At 33.0% G+C, this 19,463-nt stretch overlaps 2 protein-coding genes across 2 annotated transcripts; both read right to left on the bottom strand.

The window, feature by feature from the left end:
* Positions 1–218: 218 nt before the first annotated feature.
* LOC146530064 (uncharacterized) lies at positions 219–4,665 on the bottom strand. The gene is made up of 8 exons (XM_085200738.1): positions 4,364–4,665; positions 3,631–3,754; positions 3,171–3,276; positions 1,914–2,058; positions 1,553–1,645; positions 1,368–1,466; positions 997–1,211; positions 219–494 (listed from the first exon to the last, which is right to left on the bottom strand). Exons 1-8 carry the CDS (start codon positions 4,514–4,516, stop codon positions 269–271), a joined length of 1,161 nt encoding a protein of 386 aa, XP_085056864.1. The 5' UTR covers positions 4,517–4,665; the 3' UTR covers positions 219–268.
* Positions 4,666–8,209: 3,544 nt separating this feature from the next.
* LOC146530063 (uncharacterized) lies at positions 8,210–10,126 on the bottom strand. The gene has a single exon (XM_085200328.1). The coding sequence runs from the start codon at positions 10,124–10,126 to the stop codon at positions 8,210–8,212; it is 1,917 nt and encodes a 638-aa protein (XP_085056454.1).
* Between the last annotated feature and the right edge of the window lie 9,337 nt (positions 10,127–19,463).

Raw genomic sequence — 19,463 nt, 5'->3', positions numbered from 1 at the left:
AACAACCAGTAATTGATAAATACACCCTAAACAGTTACTTACAATGAAAAAAATGGAAGGGACCTAATGATCATTATTTTATATCTTCGACGACTTTTACTTTTTCATTTGGTCGCTTTGGTAATTTTAATACTAGTTTTTCAATAATTGTTTTCTAGATTCATGTTTTCGAGTATAGTCATATAATGATGATGATTGATGGTACTAGTCAAAGGATTTTACATAAAGTTGTTTTGAAATTGTAAAAACTTTATTACACAAACAGCAGTCAACCTGTAGATTCACTGTCAGCTAATATTGACAGTCTTCTGCGAATATGGTCAATAGGTGCTGGAATATCCGTTGGAGACACCATGGGTGATAGTTGTTGCTGAACCTCGAAGGTAAGCCTGGCGTCTAGTAATGCAGAGTCGAACATGCCGAGGCTTCTGAGATATGGAGCTCTTCGATATTCTGGGTGTTCTATCATCCAACGGCAGTACTCCTTAACACTTCTAATAAAAAAAATGAAGATGTAATAATATTACCAAAATACATTATAATTTTGAATGAAATTAATGAATAGTCGACTTTTTAAAGACGATGTTAATAGCCATATTATATGAATGAAACTTTATGTGTTCTTAAACTAATTGGGTATAATTATTTTGAAGACCAGCACGTCTCATGTACCATAACAGTCCAGCTGCAGCAAAAACCAATTAAATGCTATCTAAGCAATAGTTGTATACGAGGCAGTTTCGTTCACAAAAGTGTGACAGCCCTCTGACTATCTTTAGTTGTTTCTCTGTTTGAGGCAATCATTCTATTTAAATTCTTTTGACTTCTTCGCTCTGGTACGTCAAATACGCAATGTAAAAAGCGGATTCAGGTAAAAAGCGAAACGTGGAGCGTCTTGATATTAGGTACTAGAATGGAAATGACGATGATGCTAATGAAATTATGAAGATATGGTAAATACAAATAATAAAATTCTAGTAAGATTAATAATTTCACCTAAGATTGGTAATACCCTCCCAAACAGTTTTCAACGTTACGAGATCCTGTGGTACGTGACGTGCTGATTGCCACAAATTTTTGGTGTCGTTTCGAGGAGCGCGCCATTGTTGCTTGTTCGGTAGACTGCGGTTAAAGGCACGTATATTGTCTTTCTGACGTTCCGCTTCCATGTCTTTCGATATTTCACGAGCTAGAGCCGCATATCGAGATTTCTAAAATATTGATAGTTGGAATTATTAAAGTCTAGATTAAAGCAATTTTCATACATTATGTCACATGTCGTTACTATTTAAAAAAATCTATTTAAACTTCTCTCGATAGAAAGATCGTAACATAATTGAAATTATGTCGAAAGAACAATAAACAACCTCAGGATTTTCTGTTACGTTAGCAATTCGTTCTTCTACAGTTGGCATTTCTTTGGGCACCACTTGTAAACTTCTTGCCACGTGAGTGTCAAATTCGATCTGCACATAAAACATTTTGAAATCAGCTTTGAACCTACACCTACTATAGAAGCGTCTCAACATTATCAAAATTATTGTGAAATTACCTGAAAAAGTTCTTTTATAGCTTTTGGAGTAAAAAGTTGTGATTGTTGATCGCCACCTAACTGCTTCATGTAGTCACAAAAATTATGAGCTATCTGTAAATGACGAAAAATTGTTTCTTATAATAATAAGGAAAATTCTATCATATATGTAATATTTTTTTAATGTTATTCCTCACTTAGGAGAGAAACATATTTTTATAGAAAGAAATAAATAAGAAATTGTATGAAATAACTTTTCCAACAAAAAATATACCTCTAACACAGTAAATGCATCAAAATTCATATATATCAGTAATGAAATTAATTAATTTTCAAATTATCTATATAAAATTCAAAAACGCCTGATTAAATTTATATATACTTTGTCCGTAAGATCATCGGCTTTTTTCACTAAGCTTTTTTCACTTTCCTTTTCAGGCTCCAGATAATGTGTCGACCACGTGATTTGCTGCCTTTCTGGTTTCTTTAGAAACTCTTGATGTATATTTGGAGCCACTTCTTCATCACTAATGATAGAATAATAAAATATAAGATTGTGATATTATTAAAACATTTCTTTTAATTTGATAACATAAATTAAATTTCATAATATTAATTTTTAATTACCGAATTCTAAATAACCGATATAATAAATAGGTATTTAATTAAAAATAACGCATCTATCTAAATTCTAATTAATACAATATATAAAATATTATACATAATATGGACATAAAAAATACATTTATTTAACCTTAACGTCGTACGAAATTATACGATAGTAACAAATACAAAAATAAAAAAACATATTTATATATATTTCTAAGGTATAATACAAGTAAAAGAAATAGAATAGGCAACAGTATATGATATCATATGATGTTTATCACTGATTAAAGTGATAGGCAATATACGAGCACGCGATAAGATAAATTACTAAACACTGGAACAGGTGTTAAAACAGATTCACGGTTAAAATGTCTAGTTCAAATTCAAATTCGTGTTAAGTGGCGAAACTCAACGCCGCGGTTTGCCTAGACAATAGAGCGAAGAAATCAAAATATTAAATATTTCCTTTCCTTGAGTGGAAATCGAACGTCACACACTCGTGCCCCTATGCCACTGACTACCCCGACTGACCTCATAATGTCACAGTGGGTTGAAATCTAGCTTTCATATTAATAATATTGATTTCATAAAGACTTTAAATATCTCTAAATTGGAAAAGGGTAGAGCAATTTTAATACATATGTTTTCATTATCTATTATGCTTAGAAATAAAAATTTAATACACACATATCTACGTAATTACTTATTAAACTTCAAAATAGCTGCAATGAAAAAAGAGTGTAATAGTGAAAAGGTTACTGGACAGCGGACATTGTCCCAGGTGTGTAGTGCGAGTACTCGAGACTACAGTAAAGAAGAATTTACAATAGAATGGACAAAGTACGACCGCTCACGCAGTGATAATGTGTTATGTTGACGTGCTCAGCTCACCTTTATTTATTTCAATATTTGAAAACCTACTTATTAGCTCTATAATCTTACTAATTAGTTAATAAACTCTTAATTTTTTTTATTATTATAATTATTAAAAAATGTATAATATATTTTAAGTGTAATATTCATAGCTCACCTTGAGACAAATTCAACGTCTGTATCAGAATCGAAATCTCTATTGATGTTGACAATTTGTCTGCGTGATAAGAGTAATTCTTTTACTAATTTACGTGGAGTTTGTTCTGTAAAAATAACATTATAACTAAAACTAGTTATTACGTCAATTTATTATGTCGTTATATTAGGGAAATACCTAATATATTGACTTAATAATTTGACACCGTAGTGGCGCACTGTTGCATTGTTTTTGCACGAGAATTTGTGGGTTCCTTCTCCACTCAATATTGAAATTAATTTTTGCGGCCATGAAATTAGCCACTCAAAAAGCGTTGTCCTAAAATTTTGCTTAAAGTTGAGAAAGATCTTAATTCTACTTCTTTACTTATTACTCTCTTGTTATAATTATAGGCGGAAGGTGTGGAAAGCTAACATAATTATATGTAGCAAATTAATTTACTTTATTTTTGATTGGGTACCTTGAATTTCATTAATTTTCTTTATTTCTTTTGACGGCATATGAATGTCTAATATATTGCAAACACTTTTGTAAAGATGATTAGGGAGAATCTCTGGCAGAAGATTCATTTCTTTTTCTTGTATCTGTAATATAATATATATTAAAAAAAAATAGTTATAATTTAATCAATAATAAATCTAAACTTTATTATTTTAAAATATTTGATTTAATTATTGGTTGAGGCCGTGGCGGCGCAGAGGCACAAGAGTGTGACTGTAAACATGACGATTGTCTGTTCGATTCCCACTTGGTAGAATGAAATGTTTTCTTTTCTTCACTCAGGTAACGAGGTAAAGCGCGGCGTTGAGTTCCGACATTCAACACGCAATGCCCCGAGAATTCGTCGGAGAGTGGGAAACGGTGTCTTAACGGAAATAATGTATCCCGCACACAGCAGGCTAGGCAGGGGGAAGTAAGTAGTGTAGTGTGTTAAGACACCTTTTCATTCCCTATCCTCCATTTTCTGCCCAATTCTGGAGGCATTCCGTATTGAGTGGCAGAACTCAACGCCGCGCTTTGCCTCGACATCAGAGCGAAGAAATGGAAATATAAACGTAAATAAATATTTCACTTCCTCGAGTGGGGTCGAACCCACCGTCACCGTAACCGTCGCGTTACAGTCACGCCCTTGTGTCGCCGCGCCACGACGAAAACAAAACGAATAGATGACAAAATAAAATCATTTTACTCACTGGTCCAACACTTGTACCGGAGAAACTCTTTAATATGTTATTCCAGTACATCCTACTATCTTGCACAACTTTAGCTCTTTCATACTTAGATGAAGTCACTTTTAAGATCTTATGTGGTTTTTTCGTTTTCCGTAAATTCTTAATTTTATCCATCACTTTCGAATTATAAAGGAAATTTAATTATTTTGATCACTTTATTTACTGAACCATATAGATTAAATGTCCGTGAAAAAACACGCCTGCCGATATGCAGTGCGAACGTCGCGTAAATCTATTCGGCGTTGCTACACTACCGATCGTATTGTAAATAACTGTACGGAAATACCTGGAAACGTTGGTTACGATACAAGCAGGACGTATACTGGTTTTTATATTGTGGAAATATACAAAGCACTTTGCAGCAGTGGATTTCATTTTATACTGTCCCACAGAATACCAGTATGTTGCAAATAATGGGTTTTGCATGAAAAAATAATTATTAGGCATATGCAATTAGACATTCTATTAGGTATATATTTATATGGAAAAAATATAGACACTACATATTGCGAAAGTAAAGAAATATTTTTATATAGCCCTTTGTGCTTTGTATGAGGCTTGGCAAGATATTCCAACTTAAAAAGACAATAAAACCAAATAGGAAAATATGCGGCCAAAGCATCCCAAAACGTGGGTTGGTTAGAGTTGAGGGTGTTTGATCAATAATCGTGATGCGTCTACTATGCTTTGAAAATTCTCTAGTGTGTACAATGTGCATATTATATTTATGTACATATATTTTACATTAATTCTATCATAATTTTTATAGAAGTTTTGTGGTCTAAATAAATGTGGAAAAATATTTTAAAATGTAAAAAAATATTTTTAGATCACAATCTTAAGTTGGCTAATACATACAATCTCTCGTATTATAAAATTATATAATGTAGATCAGTTGTAGAGATAGTATATATCACCAAGTTAAAGGCAGCCATACTCGTAGATTTTACTAGTGTATTTTGCATGGAAATTGGCAATATTTCATACGTTACATGGTATTTTGATTTTCAACAAAAAAAACTATATCCATATATAAAAAAAAATTGCAAAGACGAATGAATACTTGTCGACTGGACATAGTAAGTTTATTCAGACAGTACAGTTGTGACAGATTTCACAGAGACTCCTGCTTAACACAATATTATGGAACGGCGAAACGTCAAGTTAACATAACACTGCTTTTACTTCGAAGGAAATCTATTTAAAGCTTTTATTATATTCGATAGATTTAGATTTTTGAAACTTGTACTTAGTATACTAAGTATATATAGAAGGAAAATAAATATGCACAAGCATTTACACACACCATATGGTTATTTAAAACTTTACACTGTAAATAATGGACATCTTGTTAATTAAATTATATTATTTACTAGCGGACGCGCGCAGCTTCGCTTGCGTATTTAAGGGTGAATTCTAATAACCCATGAAATATGTGTTCAATGAAATATTTTTAAGAGTCTAAATTACAAATTTTATAAAAATCGGTGGCGATTTAAGAATTTTCCCATACAAACTTTCAACCCCTTATTTGCACCCTTAGGGGGTGAATTCTAGAAAACCATGAAACATGTGTTTAATTATATATGTTTAAGAGTCTGAATTTCAAATTTTATAAAAATTGGTGACGATTTAAAAAAAAGCTATACAAACTTTCAACTCCTTATTTGCACCCTTAGGGAGAGAATTCTAGAAAACGATGAAACACGTATTCAATTAAATGCTTTTAAAAATCTATATTTTAAATTTTATAAAAATCGGTGCTGATTTAATTTTTTTTCCATACAAACTTTCAACCCCTATTTCTCCCCTTTAAGATTAAAATTTTTTAAAATCCCTTCTTAGTGGATGTCCAGATTACGAAAGTAAACATCTGTTCAAATTTCACGTTTCTATCATCAGCGGTTACGGCTGTGCGCGCGTCTTACCTCAGTCAGTGAGGACAAGTCCTTTTATATAATATCTAACTAAATGTGTTGTTAGTGTTGCTGCATTGCAGATCATTAGAATTTGTATGTTTAAGACTATGGTTGTGAGTTCATGTAGGTTGGCAGAAGAAGTTAAGACACTCCGTTCCGCACTTCCCGCCAAATTCTGGAGGTAGTGCGAGTGGCGAAACTCAACGCCGCGTCTTGCCTCGAAACCAGAGCAAAAAAATCAGGACAATCAGACAAGTCTCTACCCGAGGAGATCGAACCTAGGACCTGTCGGGTTCACAGTCAAATGCTTGTGCCCTGCGCCACGACTGGCCTCAAAGCCTGCTAGCTTTAATTAATTTACATAAAACAGAGCACTAATCTCAAAGATGTAATCGTACGTTGCGAGAGGAATGTCATAAGTCTCGTCTCGGCGTTAACACGGCGTCGGGACACGTGACGACTTAATAAGTTAGGTTGTTACCGGCTTGTGTAAATTTACCTTAACGCTCGATATACCCGCTCACACCCGTCCCTACATTATTCTTAGCTAAGGGTGTAATTTATATGATCGTATAGAACACGCCAAATATTTTCACTTGTCACCAATTAACTTTATCCACATTATCTATATATATAAAAGGACTTGTCCTCACTGACTGAGGTAAGACGCACGCACAGCCGTAACCGCTGTGCGTAGAAACGTGAAATTTGGACAGATGTTTGCTTTCGTAATCTGGACATCCACTAAGAAGGGATTTTGAAAAATTTTAACCCTAAAGGGGAGAAATAGGGGTTGAAAGTTTATATGGAAAAAAAATTTAATCAGCACCGATTTTTATAAAATTTGAAATTTAGATTTTTAAAAGCATTTAATTGAATACGTGTTTCATCGTTTTCTAGAATTCTCTCCCTAAGGGTGCAAATAAGGGATTGAAAGTTTGTATTTGTTTTTTTTAAATCGTCACCAGTTTTTATAAAATTTTAAATTCAGACTCTTAAACGTATATAATTAAACACATGTTTCATGGTTTTCTAGAATTCACCCCCTAAGGGTGCAAATAAGGGGTTGAAAGTTTGTATGGGAAAATTCTTAAACCGCCACCGATTTTTATAAAATTTGTAATTTAGACTCTTAAAAATATTTCATTGAACACATGTTTCATGGGTTATTATAATTCACCCTTAAATACGCAAGCGAAGCTGCGCGCGTCCGCTAGTTTATTATATTTTTTCTAATATTAATCGCATATTTATTTTCTGTATAATGCTGAAAATTATTAATAAAAATATTGCTCTTATTCTATGTGTTAGGTAGAAATTTGGATTTTTTTGTGCAGCCAGTAGTTATGGTAGTCAGGTTTTTTATATTTGCTATGGGATATCAATCACTTGTTTAATGGGAAATACTTGAGAAGCACGGCTTACATAATTATGCTCTCAATTAATTTTATGCAATATTTTTTTTAAATAAATGTATAAAACTTTCTTTAACTGTTCAAGGTGGTGGAGATAAAATAAAAAGACAATATTAAATTTCTAATTTTTTTTATCTTCTACCAATTTCATAAAAGCTTCTTCCCAAAATTTAGCACATACTACGTTGGAACTTGCGTTCACAAATACAGTATAGCAAACAAGAACAAATGAATATAGTTTAGTTGAGACCGCGAAGACACTGCAAGTAATTTGTGATCTCCGGGACCGGTTAACGTCCTCACCTGGTTGGAACGCCTAAATTACTGACTTGTTATGTGGAAATGTTAATTACAACCATCTATTAAATGTAGGCCTAAACGATTAATCGTTTTTCTTTAATTAAAATGAAAATGGCGTAAATTAAATTTAATTTTGTAATTTTTAAAATCTTTAAAAGATTTCTTAGTGAAAATTATAATTTATAATCAAAACATTCATCAGTGAATATTTTAAGTAAATTTGGATGTTCTCTGACTATTCTTTCCAATGATAATTTACGTTTTGACTCTAAATTTTCAATTTGGCACCCTTTAGATGTGCTAGCATGTCTTATGAATAATTGTTCCGTACAAGGACACATCGGTTGCGAGAATACAATGTCGTCTTGGCTCGAACATTGCGTACCCATTGTGTGGTGCGATTCTTTTGTTGCACAAAATGGTAATTCACGATAGGCTATAGTTTTAGGGCTAATTAAACTGGGTATAGAGACTTGTGCAGGTCTTTCTTCGAGTATCGCGGTAACTCTCCTAAAATTTTCTTCAGTATAGTCTACATAAGAACTAAGAAGAGGGAAAGAAGGGCTCTCTAGCCACTTGGTGCATTTTCTAGTAGGACATTCCTGAAGTCTTGGAACTTCATCTACGAAGAGTGATTCGAATGATGATTCACTTGTCATCGCTAAAGATGGCGAAGGCAATCTTTCATCAGTTGTTTCAATTATATTTTTTTCCGAATCTTGCATTTTATGACATTGACATTTTTGGGATTCTAAAATTTTTTTTATGTTTTCAAATCCATGGCATTTTGCATAGATGAATTGTCTCTGTACTCTAAAATATGGTAAATCTACATCTGGAGGTATAGTTTCTCTACTACCATATTGATAAGGAATAGGATCTGACATATCACCGTACAAAACGAATGGCTCATTTTCACAATCCTTTATTTCTTTATCAGATTTTTGAAATTTAAAAATATTTTCTTCAGATTTATCATTAATTAAAATAGATGTATTTAATTTATTTCTTTGTAATTCCTGCAATTGTAATGTCATCATAGTTTCTAAGTCAAGTAGGAATCGTGTTTGATCCGGTAACAATTTCAAAGAAAAACTAATAAATTTTAAGAATAGATTCAGAATATTTTTAATATTATTTTGCCATTGAATATTTATACTTGAGATTGTTGCATCTTTCTTTTTTAATGAAGCTATGTCTTCCATTCTTCTCTTAATTTCATTTAACTTTTCTGTTAATATTCCTGTATGTAAGTTATCTAATCTCATTTTTTGCACTTTGCATTTCTTTCTTTCCATAGTCATAACATACATTGTGCTAGTAATTTGTTGTGATTCAAATTGTTTATAAAATATTTGAATTGCTTCGTTACGTTCAGCTATCACTTTTCCAAGCAATTTATTATATCTCTTTTGCTCATTATTGATTAGGAGCACGTAATATTTTTTTATATTTTGAATCTCATTGTCATATTTCTTACGCAATATATTTTCTAATATTACTTTTTCTCGCTTAAGTTTCAGATGTATTTGGTTATTTAAGTCAGAAATTGTACTTGAATAAGCTGTTTGCAATATTGTTTGCATTTCATTTTTCAAATACTTGTCTAAATCTTGTAAAGACTCCTCATAAAAGTTTGTTAATTCGTCTCTCATTATTTCACTTTTATTTTTAAATATATTTTTATAAATTTCTTTAACTTTTTTGATGACTTTTTCTTGCTGATGGCTCAGTAGATATTCCCATGAATCATTATTACTATTTAATAATTTTAACAACGTTTTTAAAAAATTTTTCCTCTCATTTTCTAAGACTATATTCCCAATAGTTAATATACCTTTGTGCGTTTTTCCTCTAGTAATTTTTGATGTGAACGGAGGTTTTAGCTGTATTTTACCTATTAGAAGGTCACTTGGTGAAACCCATTGATCCTTCATATTTTCATGCAGTGACTCATATCTGCAAGGTTCAATGTCATAAGTTTCGGAAGCTGTGTCTGCACTATTACTATCTCCAAAATAAATTTCTGAATATGTACTAGTCACTCGTTTGTCATGTTTTTTTGAATTATTTATATTGTGTACTTCCATAATGTTTATAAGTAAAATATATAGCAGTGAGCTTTGTATAATTTAAATAGTTAAAATTGTGTTTGACATGTGTCAAAAATCTTATTTAAAGAGTTTCATTGTGCAAAAGTAAAATATTTTTTAATTATTTTTTTTTATTAGAAAAACTAGCATCCCCCGAGGAAATGAAAATATTAAATATTTCATTCCCCCAAGTAGGAATCGCACCCACGACCGCGTTTACAGTCGCAAACTTGTACGACGGTGGCCTCTAAAAAAATTTAAATTAGAATAAATTTTAAAATATTTTCATAGTATTTGATTATCAAATAAAGGCGATGGGAGTTACAAAGGAAGAGTTAGGTATTCAAATGGGCGTACGTGTCAACGGCCTACCTGTTATTAGCGACGGCGATGTGAAGTGAAGAGACCTCGCAGCCAAATTTAATTAAATACTTCTTTGTGACACCCACTGAGAACTTGTCCTATCTCTTTGCAGACTCCAGAACACTTTGTGAATATTTCCTTTAGATTAGAATGTTATAGTACTTCGTATAATGTAATGTAATATATTATAATGCTGTGTACCGGATATCTAACAAACGTCGCTCGTTTAGGATAAACAGGACAAAAACATTCGACTTCTTGCTCCGAGCTGGTCTGAACACCAGCATGTGATAATAAATTATGGACATATCTCGACTCCATTCTCATTACGGATGCGGCAATGTCCGTTGGAGTTTTGTCATAACTCAGTCCCGGTTAAAATTATTTCCGTTGGGTCTGATGAGAAAACTAGAGGTGGAGAAACTGGAAATGTAAGTATTCGCGCAACAAGCCGTGGAATAACGACGGGACATATTTCATTCTTAACGAAGTTAAATTTCCGGGCCGTTCTCGAGGAGCGTGCGTAAGTCAGATAAAAATACAAGTGATGCAGTTACAATAATGCTTTTTGCATTTCTCATTGATTTGTGGTTAAAGAGTTTATTTATTTCTCAAAAGAAATTACATTTCACTTAAAGAGAAATACAGAGTTATCTTAAATAAATACATATTAATCAATATGAGCGTTGGAATCAGCAAACATGGTAAATAACAAAAAGAAAACAATATCAAATACTCAATTAACAAATGTAAGTGAAAGGGGGTACATTGACATAATTTAAACATATTTGACCATGACCGTTTACAATGAAGTTAGGTTTACCCACATTTGAAGAAGTCATAATACAGGGTCGGATTCTATTTAATTTTAATTAATAAATAATAAAACTAAAAAAAAGCGGAAAAACGTTAGATTAAAACATTTTTATCCAAAAGCTGAAAGTTTGACACATCCTATATCTTATAAAACAAAGTCGCTTTTTGTGTCTGTCTGAACTTTCTAACTCTTCTTCTTCTAAACCACCAAACGGATTTGGATGCGGTTTTCACCATTAGGTCGAGTATTTCTCAGGAAAGGTTTATATATAGTTTATTATTTGTACATTCTTATGTAAACTAACATAAATACGATAAATGTGTATAAAGTCCTACCCGCTGAGACACTTTGGCGCATGCGCTGCTTTAATGGTAAATACTACATGAAAAAAATGTACTGGAGTATTGTTCCTCTTAATAAGATCTACAAAAATGTCCGCGAGTGCATATTCGTATCTTTTAAGAATAACGTGTAGTGATCATATTTCTGTCTAAAAATAGTAATTTCAATATATTTTTTATTGTGAGGGATATTTTTCCATAATTGTATTAATCCTTATCCTTTAAAATACTTTATTAAATTTCTACGTTAAACGAAGATAAAATTTGCTTTTTAAACTATTTCGAAATTGCGAATAGTTTTAGAGAAAAATGCATTTAATTATTGACACATCACGCCGTTCACACATCATCTGTATCCAGTCAAGTTTCACTTATCCCTTATTCTCAGCATATAAATAAGTATATTAGTTACGTTGGCCATTTAATGTAGATCAAAACTGTCTTTTACTGTTTTTCATTTTAATAAGTACTTTAGAAGTTGTTACAATATCAAAAAATCCTTGATGCGAAACGCGCCTCGCGACATTATGCTTATACAAGCGAGTCCGCCGCGCCCGCCTGCCTTACACGCATCGGTGGTTCAGTGGTAGAATGCTCGCCTGCCACGCGGGCAGCCCGGGTTCAATTCCCGGCCGATGCATTCTATTTAATTTTCGTCACAGGCAGCCACGTAGTGCTTGCTTTTCATCAGGGACAGAAAACCCTCTTCAGCATTAACCACAAGCTCGAAAAAAAAAACCCCGCCTGCCCTGTCTATAGCAACGAAGATTTAGACGCGTTTGCACGTATTGTATAATTCGAGTTGAATGTATTATTTAATGTCATTTAACTATCTAAAAATAGTAATTTAAATATATTTTAATAAGTACTTGAAAAGATTAGTAGCACAGATTTAAAATTACGGTGCCTACTAAAAAATCCTTGCTGTGTAAAACAATTGGAAAATCCTTATTGAAACTACGAAAATGCGGGTTGCATTAGGGTTTAATTAATTTTCACATTATCTTAAATGCTTTGCAAACATACATTATATGAATAATCCAGTAGTAAAAGCGGGCGAAGCCGCAATAGGGTCGCTAGTTTACAATAAAACAAAGGCCATATTTCAGAAAGTGCAAACAACTTGAATTGTTTTCTACACATCATATCGACTAATAAATCTTTCCGTTGCTTATCTGACGTCAAAGTTAATTCCCATGCATAATTCATCGCGCTGATTCCCTGCGAAAAGGAAACTTTCTAACTCCAAACACCGAGCGTTTACGACTGACACCGGTCGATTAGTTTGTGAAAACTCGTCGATACTACGAATAGTAAGTTTTACGCCTACATGAGAAGTTTCTAACAATGGTTTTGAAATATTAAAAGATATTTCCTATTATTTATTTTATTGTACTCTACACTTTTATTTTATATAATACTTAAATTTAAGAAATCTTTCTTATATGTAAGAATAAAATCGTAGCAAGGAATATGACATGTGACGTGGCATACTATATTTCATGCTTACAGAAACAAGTTGGCGTAGATTCTCCCCGGCAAGGACAGAGCGTGTTACTCTTAGATAAAGTGCCTCTTTCTTACATTGCTGTCTTAGTAGATTTGCTCTTTAAAAATTCCGTCAATCTTCAAAATAAAATATGTATAATTAATCTACGATTAAATATTATTTAGAGGCTAATCGTGACGCAGAGGCACAAACGGGTGACTGTGAATGCGACAGGTTGTGGGTTCGATTTCTACTCGAGGAAATGAAATATTTAATCTTCATTTGTTCGCTTTAGTGTCGAGGCAAAGCGTGAAGTTGAGTTTCGTCACTTAACACGCAATGCCTCCCGAATTAGTAGTGTCTTAACACTATGCTCCCTCCATACGAGTACGTATTGTACCTATATATAATTATAATTCGCTTTTACGGATAGATATCTTTCTATCGTTTTACATCCGAAACTCGTAGCACTTGATGCACTCGTCAACATGAATAAGTTGCCATCAATTGAGTGCGAGTCGCAGAATTGACGCTGCGCAAATCAATTTTGTGTAGCACCTGCCTGACTCGTCGATGTGGAGCACTAACGTACATAGCTTGACTCGTAGACGTATTTTGTAAAAATTATATTTTTTGTTATTGTAGCTATTTCTTATTTTCTATTTTGTTATTAAATTGTATTTCCCTTTGTCGTTTACCGTATAACGTAAACTACCGAAAATTACCAAAAGAAAAATTAAATGTTACAAGTATTATAAGATAAAAGTTATTTAAGTGAATAACTTAGAAGTTATTTAACATGTGAACGAATATTTCAGATATGACGTGAACAGAATAATAAAAAATAGTGTTTTAAAATTTAGATTGATTGTGAAAATTGAAGTGGAAGGTGTGCGGCGCAGCGGTGCAAGCAAAAACTGAATGATAAACAGAGTTTGGCAAATAGTTGGACATACCGCGCGGTACCTACGTACCCTATATATATATATATATATATATGTATATATAGGTACATGTTGTTCGTGTTGTTTGTTTACGACATTTAAATTCAGTGCAGCGAGTTACGGGAAAGAGTTTTAGCATTTGTCCAGTGCAGGTGAGCTCACATACAGAATTGTAAATTCATTCGTAGTTTTCTTAACGCCGATGTCGCTGCTACGCGACGTTGTGGTTCTTTAGTCCAATTTAGTGGAAACGCGTTTCTCTATCTTATGTTTGTTAATAATTAATGTAGATATGAATTTAAATAATGTAAACAGGGTAAATTGTTATTATTTTGTTCATAAAGCTAAATATTCGTAGTAGGTAGTTTTTAAATAAATAAAAAAAATATATTTTTTTATAAAAAAATAATATTCTCTGTTATTAAGTCGAATACATAATAATTAAAAGTCTTATTAAACATTAAGGGAAGATTCTAAAATTTGAAAGCACAGAAATTTGAACCTTGGAAACCATCCAAGTGCTCTGACCACTAAACCAAACGTTATCAATAAATCTACGTCGAAATTAATTATTAATTATTATTGTGAGACATTCTAGTTTTGCTCCCAAAAAATAAGTGCTTGGAATTAACATTTGGCAATAGAGAATGCTATTTTTTATTATACTTTAACATAATAATTACACAGATATGCTAATAACATAAATAAAATGTCACAAACCATCACTTCTGATATAAGAAATTTGACGTAGGTTGCAGAGAACGTATGGCTTAGTGGTCAGAGCGCTTGGCCAATTTACCAGAGGTGCGAGTTCAAACCCCGCTACGATTTTAAACGTGATATATTGTGGGTTCAATTTCTACTTGAGATACTTACTACTTTATTCCTCCTTTGAAAAATATTTTCATAATACTACAAAATAATTAAAAACAAAGCAATTTTCAAATGTATCGTGAACAATTTCAGATTCCACAGTTATCTAGAAGTTGCCTGAAACTGATATGAAATATTAACAGAGACGGCGTTCGTTCGCTTATTGCCAGCTCGCAGTCGGCACGTGTTACTTCGAGCACGGCATAAGAAGGTGTTGCTTATAATTTTCCCGGTGTAAGATTGCGCTGTAATGGGGGGTAAGGGCTGGTTGAATTGCTGTATTTCCTTAATAGTTTGCATTTACCCCCTCGCCGACAATTCGTGACGAGAGCGTGAGCTAAATTGTCGCCTGAAGGAAATAAACTAATTTACTTATACATAACATTTGTAAAAGCGTTTTGATGTACAGCGTGTACAAGATGAAGTAAAATATCAAGAGATATATTTTTTTTCAGTTTTTTTTATTAGGATAGGCAGAGGGGGCCTAGTGTTAAGACACTCCGTTCTCCACTTTTAGCCGAATATTCGTGGCCGTCCGTCCTTCTTGTCTTGGTACTAGAGCGTAGATATAAAAATATTAAAACCGTAGAGTTACTGACACACGCTTGTACCATTGTGTAAAAACACAATTTATTAAGAAATATAAATAGTGTACACCTTATATACCAACACAGATTAAACATAACATACAAAATATTTAAGTCAAATTAGTTCTTTTTAATCCGCCTTAAATTAGAAAAGCTCCAGAACAGTAAATCACCTGAAACATTACTTCTTCCTCCAAACGTGCACGTATTGCGCCTTAAATCCTACTTAGCATTACACAGACAATTGCAGGCTGGAAAGCAATTTAATAATGAATTCTTTTACATAGCACTTACTTATGTAATATATATCCATGTTTTCTTTGTCACTTAATGAAGTACCACAAAATATGTCATTTTACACCAATGAATGATTTTTATTATCAGCTTCACGATGTATCCCGAATACAGTAGTATAGGTAGAGGGAACCTAGTGTTAAGACACTCCGTTCTCCACCTTCCACCGAATTTTTAGGGCTTGGGAAGAATTTTTAGAGCGGGCTTTTGCTTTGCTTTTTATAATAGTCGCACGCTTGTGCCATGCGTCACGAAGGCTTTTTCTATGAAATACCTATATTTATATGTATATTTTTCTACATTTTTTTTATTTCTATTGTAAGATCTCACTTCCTGCTAAATTTCATAACTGGGGTCCACGGGAAGTACCTTATAGATTTTAATTACATGGCGAATTTAATAAAAAGCAACAAAAAAGATGCATGAATGTTCGCATCTTTTAATTGCGTTGATATAGAAGATAGATTTGTGATTTGTTATCATGGGCTCCAAAGAACCGTAGCTTTTAATATTTGATATTCATTTCAGCTTCATAGCTTCACGCGATCTGGAGTCAAGACCATGTACTTGACAGACGGAGTTATCCTATAATGTTTCCACTTATTCATATTGAGGCAAGGAACTCTAATAAAAAACCAAAATAACGACGCAAATAAATAACTATATATATAGAGCAAGTAAAGTTTACGGGTTAAGCGCTTTTAACATAATACATAGTTATTGATATCCAGAGCCAAGCTGAGATGATAGGAGCTAAATGCTTGCTTGGAATCTAGTTCTATCCCATTGCCCAATGTTCGTAGTGGAATCGCATTACATTAGACCTTGCTTGCATTCCGACTGTTCTAAATGCAGCCGGGTGAATCTATGTAGTTAACTAAGATGTATAAACTTATTTAATAAGTTGACGATATCTTATCCCTCATATATTTATAAAATTAAAAATCAAAATTAAATCAGCTTCACGCTGTATCCCGCACGCAGCGGGTTGGGCAGAGGGAACCTAGTATTACGACACTCCGCTCCCAATTTAGTTTGTTGAGTGGCGGAACTCAACACCGCGTTTTGCCTCAACACCAGAGCGAAAACATGAAAATATTAAATATTTCATTTCCTCGAGTGGGGCTCGAACCCACAACCTGTCGCGGTTAGAGGCAATTGCCTCTCCGCTCAACAGCACGCCTGGCTCCAAATCTTTTATTTGTTTTTATGTATTTAATCTATTCTTTTATTTTTACCCTAATCATTTAATTTATTTTATACTCTATTTATTTATTTTTTAAAGTACTTAATAAGCCCTCCGTTGAAATTATAAGAATAAAAAGCCATGGAATAAAAGAAACCTTATTAAATACATTAAGGAATCAATAAAACGATATGTTACTTCGTTTTCAATGCTCACAGACATAAAAAGTTTATTGAGACTTGTGATTTAGATTTCTTCATTCCCCAACAGTAGTTTGGACTGAAAACACTCACGTTCCTTTTAATATCAACTGTACAACAAAAAAACATTATGGTGTCGTTTGTATAAATAATTGATGAAACACAAGTGTTCTGCTTGCGGGTTCGCCTGCTCAAACAACGCTAATGTAATATGCATAACTGTTCCACTTGAACCACTCTGTCTATTAGTCAAAGCCACATTAAAATCTGTTAAGAATATTGAAAAATAAAATCTGGATACGGTATAAAGCAGCATAAGCAGAGACAACTTTGTCTTACTAGAGCGAGAAAAGATAATTAATTCATTTTTCCAGGTGGATTTCAAACTGTCCCAGGCCCACTGCGCTACGATGACCTCAATTTTATTCTACACGAATTTGAAGAAAATGGTAAATATATCATTTTACAAGCTATATTTACATTCGTTTGTAAATCTTTTCATATTTTCAAATTCTATAAATGTTTATATTAACGTCGACTTGACTCAGCAAAACGTTATCAGAGGTCTAAACGTTTTAGCAACAGTTTTGCTTCTGTGGGTGGACCCTGTGTACGTGTTAATTTTATTGGAGAGCGTGACATTTCGCTTGGCAGTCGACGTGACGTAGGTCGACTTGAAGACGGTCAGTGGCGGTTAGACAATTGAATCATACAGACGCGTGATTTACTCTTAACGTTTTAAACAACAAAAGGTTATTTCACTACATTAGTTTGATATATTTAATATAAAAAATCTTCTTATAATATTAGCTTTATAAAAATAAGTACCAACATATGCTAAATTACTCTTATCAAATACATACAGCATTCCTTTAGATTAAAATTTGAAATATACATATTTCATTCAATTTATGAAATATGTGGATGATATCTATTTTCATATCAATGAATGCAAATATATATTAAAGGAAACCCGTACGATATAGATACAGTACGTCTCGCTATAATAATCTGCAGTCGGAGTGTAATCAAATCCGAGCGGGACTAGCGCTCTAATCGAGGCAGGCCACGCTCGACCTCCGTCAAATCGAGCTAAGAACATGACCTGACTGTCACGGCGAACAGATAAATGCTTCACTTTCTATTTTCTCTATTTTATATGATCGTGGTCTCTGAAATAAAATATAAACTGGTGATAGATATTGTTTAATATTTGTGTTAAACAATATGTATCTCATCAAACAAAAAAGTTTTGTTTTATTTTGTTTTAATAATGTTTAACTTGGTAAATCTAAAAGGGTCTGATAAGTTTCTATGAATATGACAACGAAGTGAACAAACTTACCTATTGAAAATGCAGATTTGTCTATTATAGAAAAAAAATCTATATTTCGTAATAAAATAAAATAAATTAAATATAATTCAAACTAACAAACAAAATCGTATATACGTAGTCTAAGCAAAGAAATATAAACAAACAACGTTTTTACATTATTTTATTTGTATACTGTGTCGATTGCCTGCGTACAAAATTTACGTCCGTAACGACATTCCGCGTTGAGAATGCTTAGGACGCTTTCTCCGCCTACATATTTCACAACATAAATCATAACTTTATTTCCTCTCGCTCACGGATAGCGGCGCGAGGCGGGAGGTGTCTTTGAAAAGGCTTCGAGACTTCTCAGCGTGCCACAACAAAAGCGCACAATATTAAATTAGGCGTAGATACTCTAGCTGCACGATCACAATAAAATATCTTAATATAAAATTTAATAAAATGGACTTCTGTCACGTCAAGTTTTTAAATATTTTCAAAAATAAATTTTAACTCAATATCTCAGCAATTATGCAACGTATATATATATGATGGGTTATATCCATTTAATGATAATAATGATAGGAACACCAGCTCATTTGAGACGTTTTAAACGGTGCTTCCTGCCAATTAGCACGCGGCGTTCCCAAACAAAAGGAATGCGCGGAGAGCCTCATGAATTTATTGTTAGGTTACTGGCTTAAGTTATTTAAGTGTTCGCGGAACGGACGTTATTCACGTGCGAGACGCGAGAGGCGAGACGCGGCGTAGAATGCAGCTTCCGGCGACGATTTATCATGAATCTTTAATTAAACTTAGCACTGACTGTTCACAGGCTTATTGTGCCTCGTAATATACTCGTATTAAGTGTAGTTTGCAGTTAGCTATAGTCATTGATGGTAGCAATAATTAAGACATTATTTGT

This window comes from Heliconius melpomene, chromosome 17, assembly GCF_056956725.1.
Source record: "Heliconius melpomene rosina isolate 202511_hmr_F chromosome 17, ASM5695672v1, whole genome shotgun sequence".
Classification (NCBI taxonomy): Eukaryota; Metazoa; Arthropoda; class Insecta; order Lepidoptera; family Nymphalidae; genus Heliconius; species Heliconius melpomene.
Note: the sequence above shows the minus strand (reverse complement) of the source record. Positions and strands in the feature narration are given on the sequence as shown.

Excerpts from the sequence above, each read along its gene's own strand:
- LOC146530064 (XM_085200738.1), bottom strand. The coding sequence starts at position 4,516 with ATGGATAAAATTAAGAATTTACGGAAAACGAAAAAACCACATAAGATC. Across the intron at positions 2,059-3,170 it reads GACGTTGAATTTGTCTCAAG|TGATGAAGAAGTGGCTCCAA; the intron begins GTGAGCTATGAA and ends TTCTATCATTAG. Across the intron at positions 495-996 it reads GAGGGTATTACCAATCTTAG|AAGTGTTAAGGAGTACTGCC; the intron begins GTGAAATTATTA and ends TTTTTTTATTAG.
- LOC146530063 (XM_085200328.1), bottom strand. The coding sequence starts at position 10,126 with ATGGAAGTACACAATATAAATAATTCAAAAAAACATGACAAACGAGTG.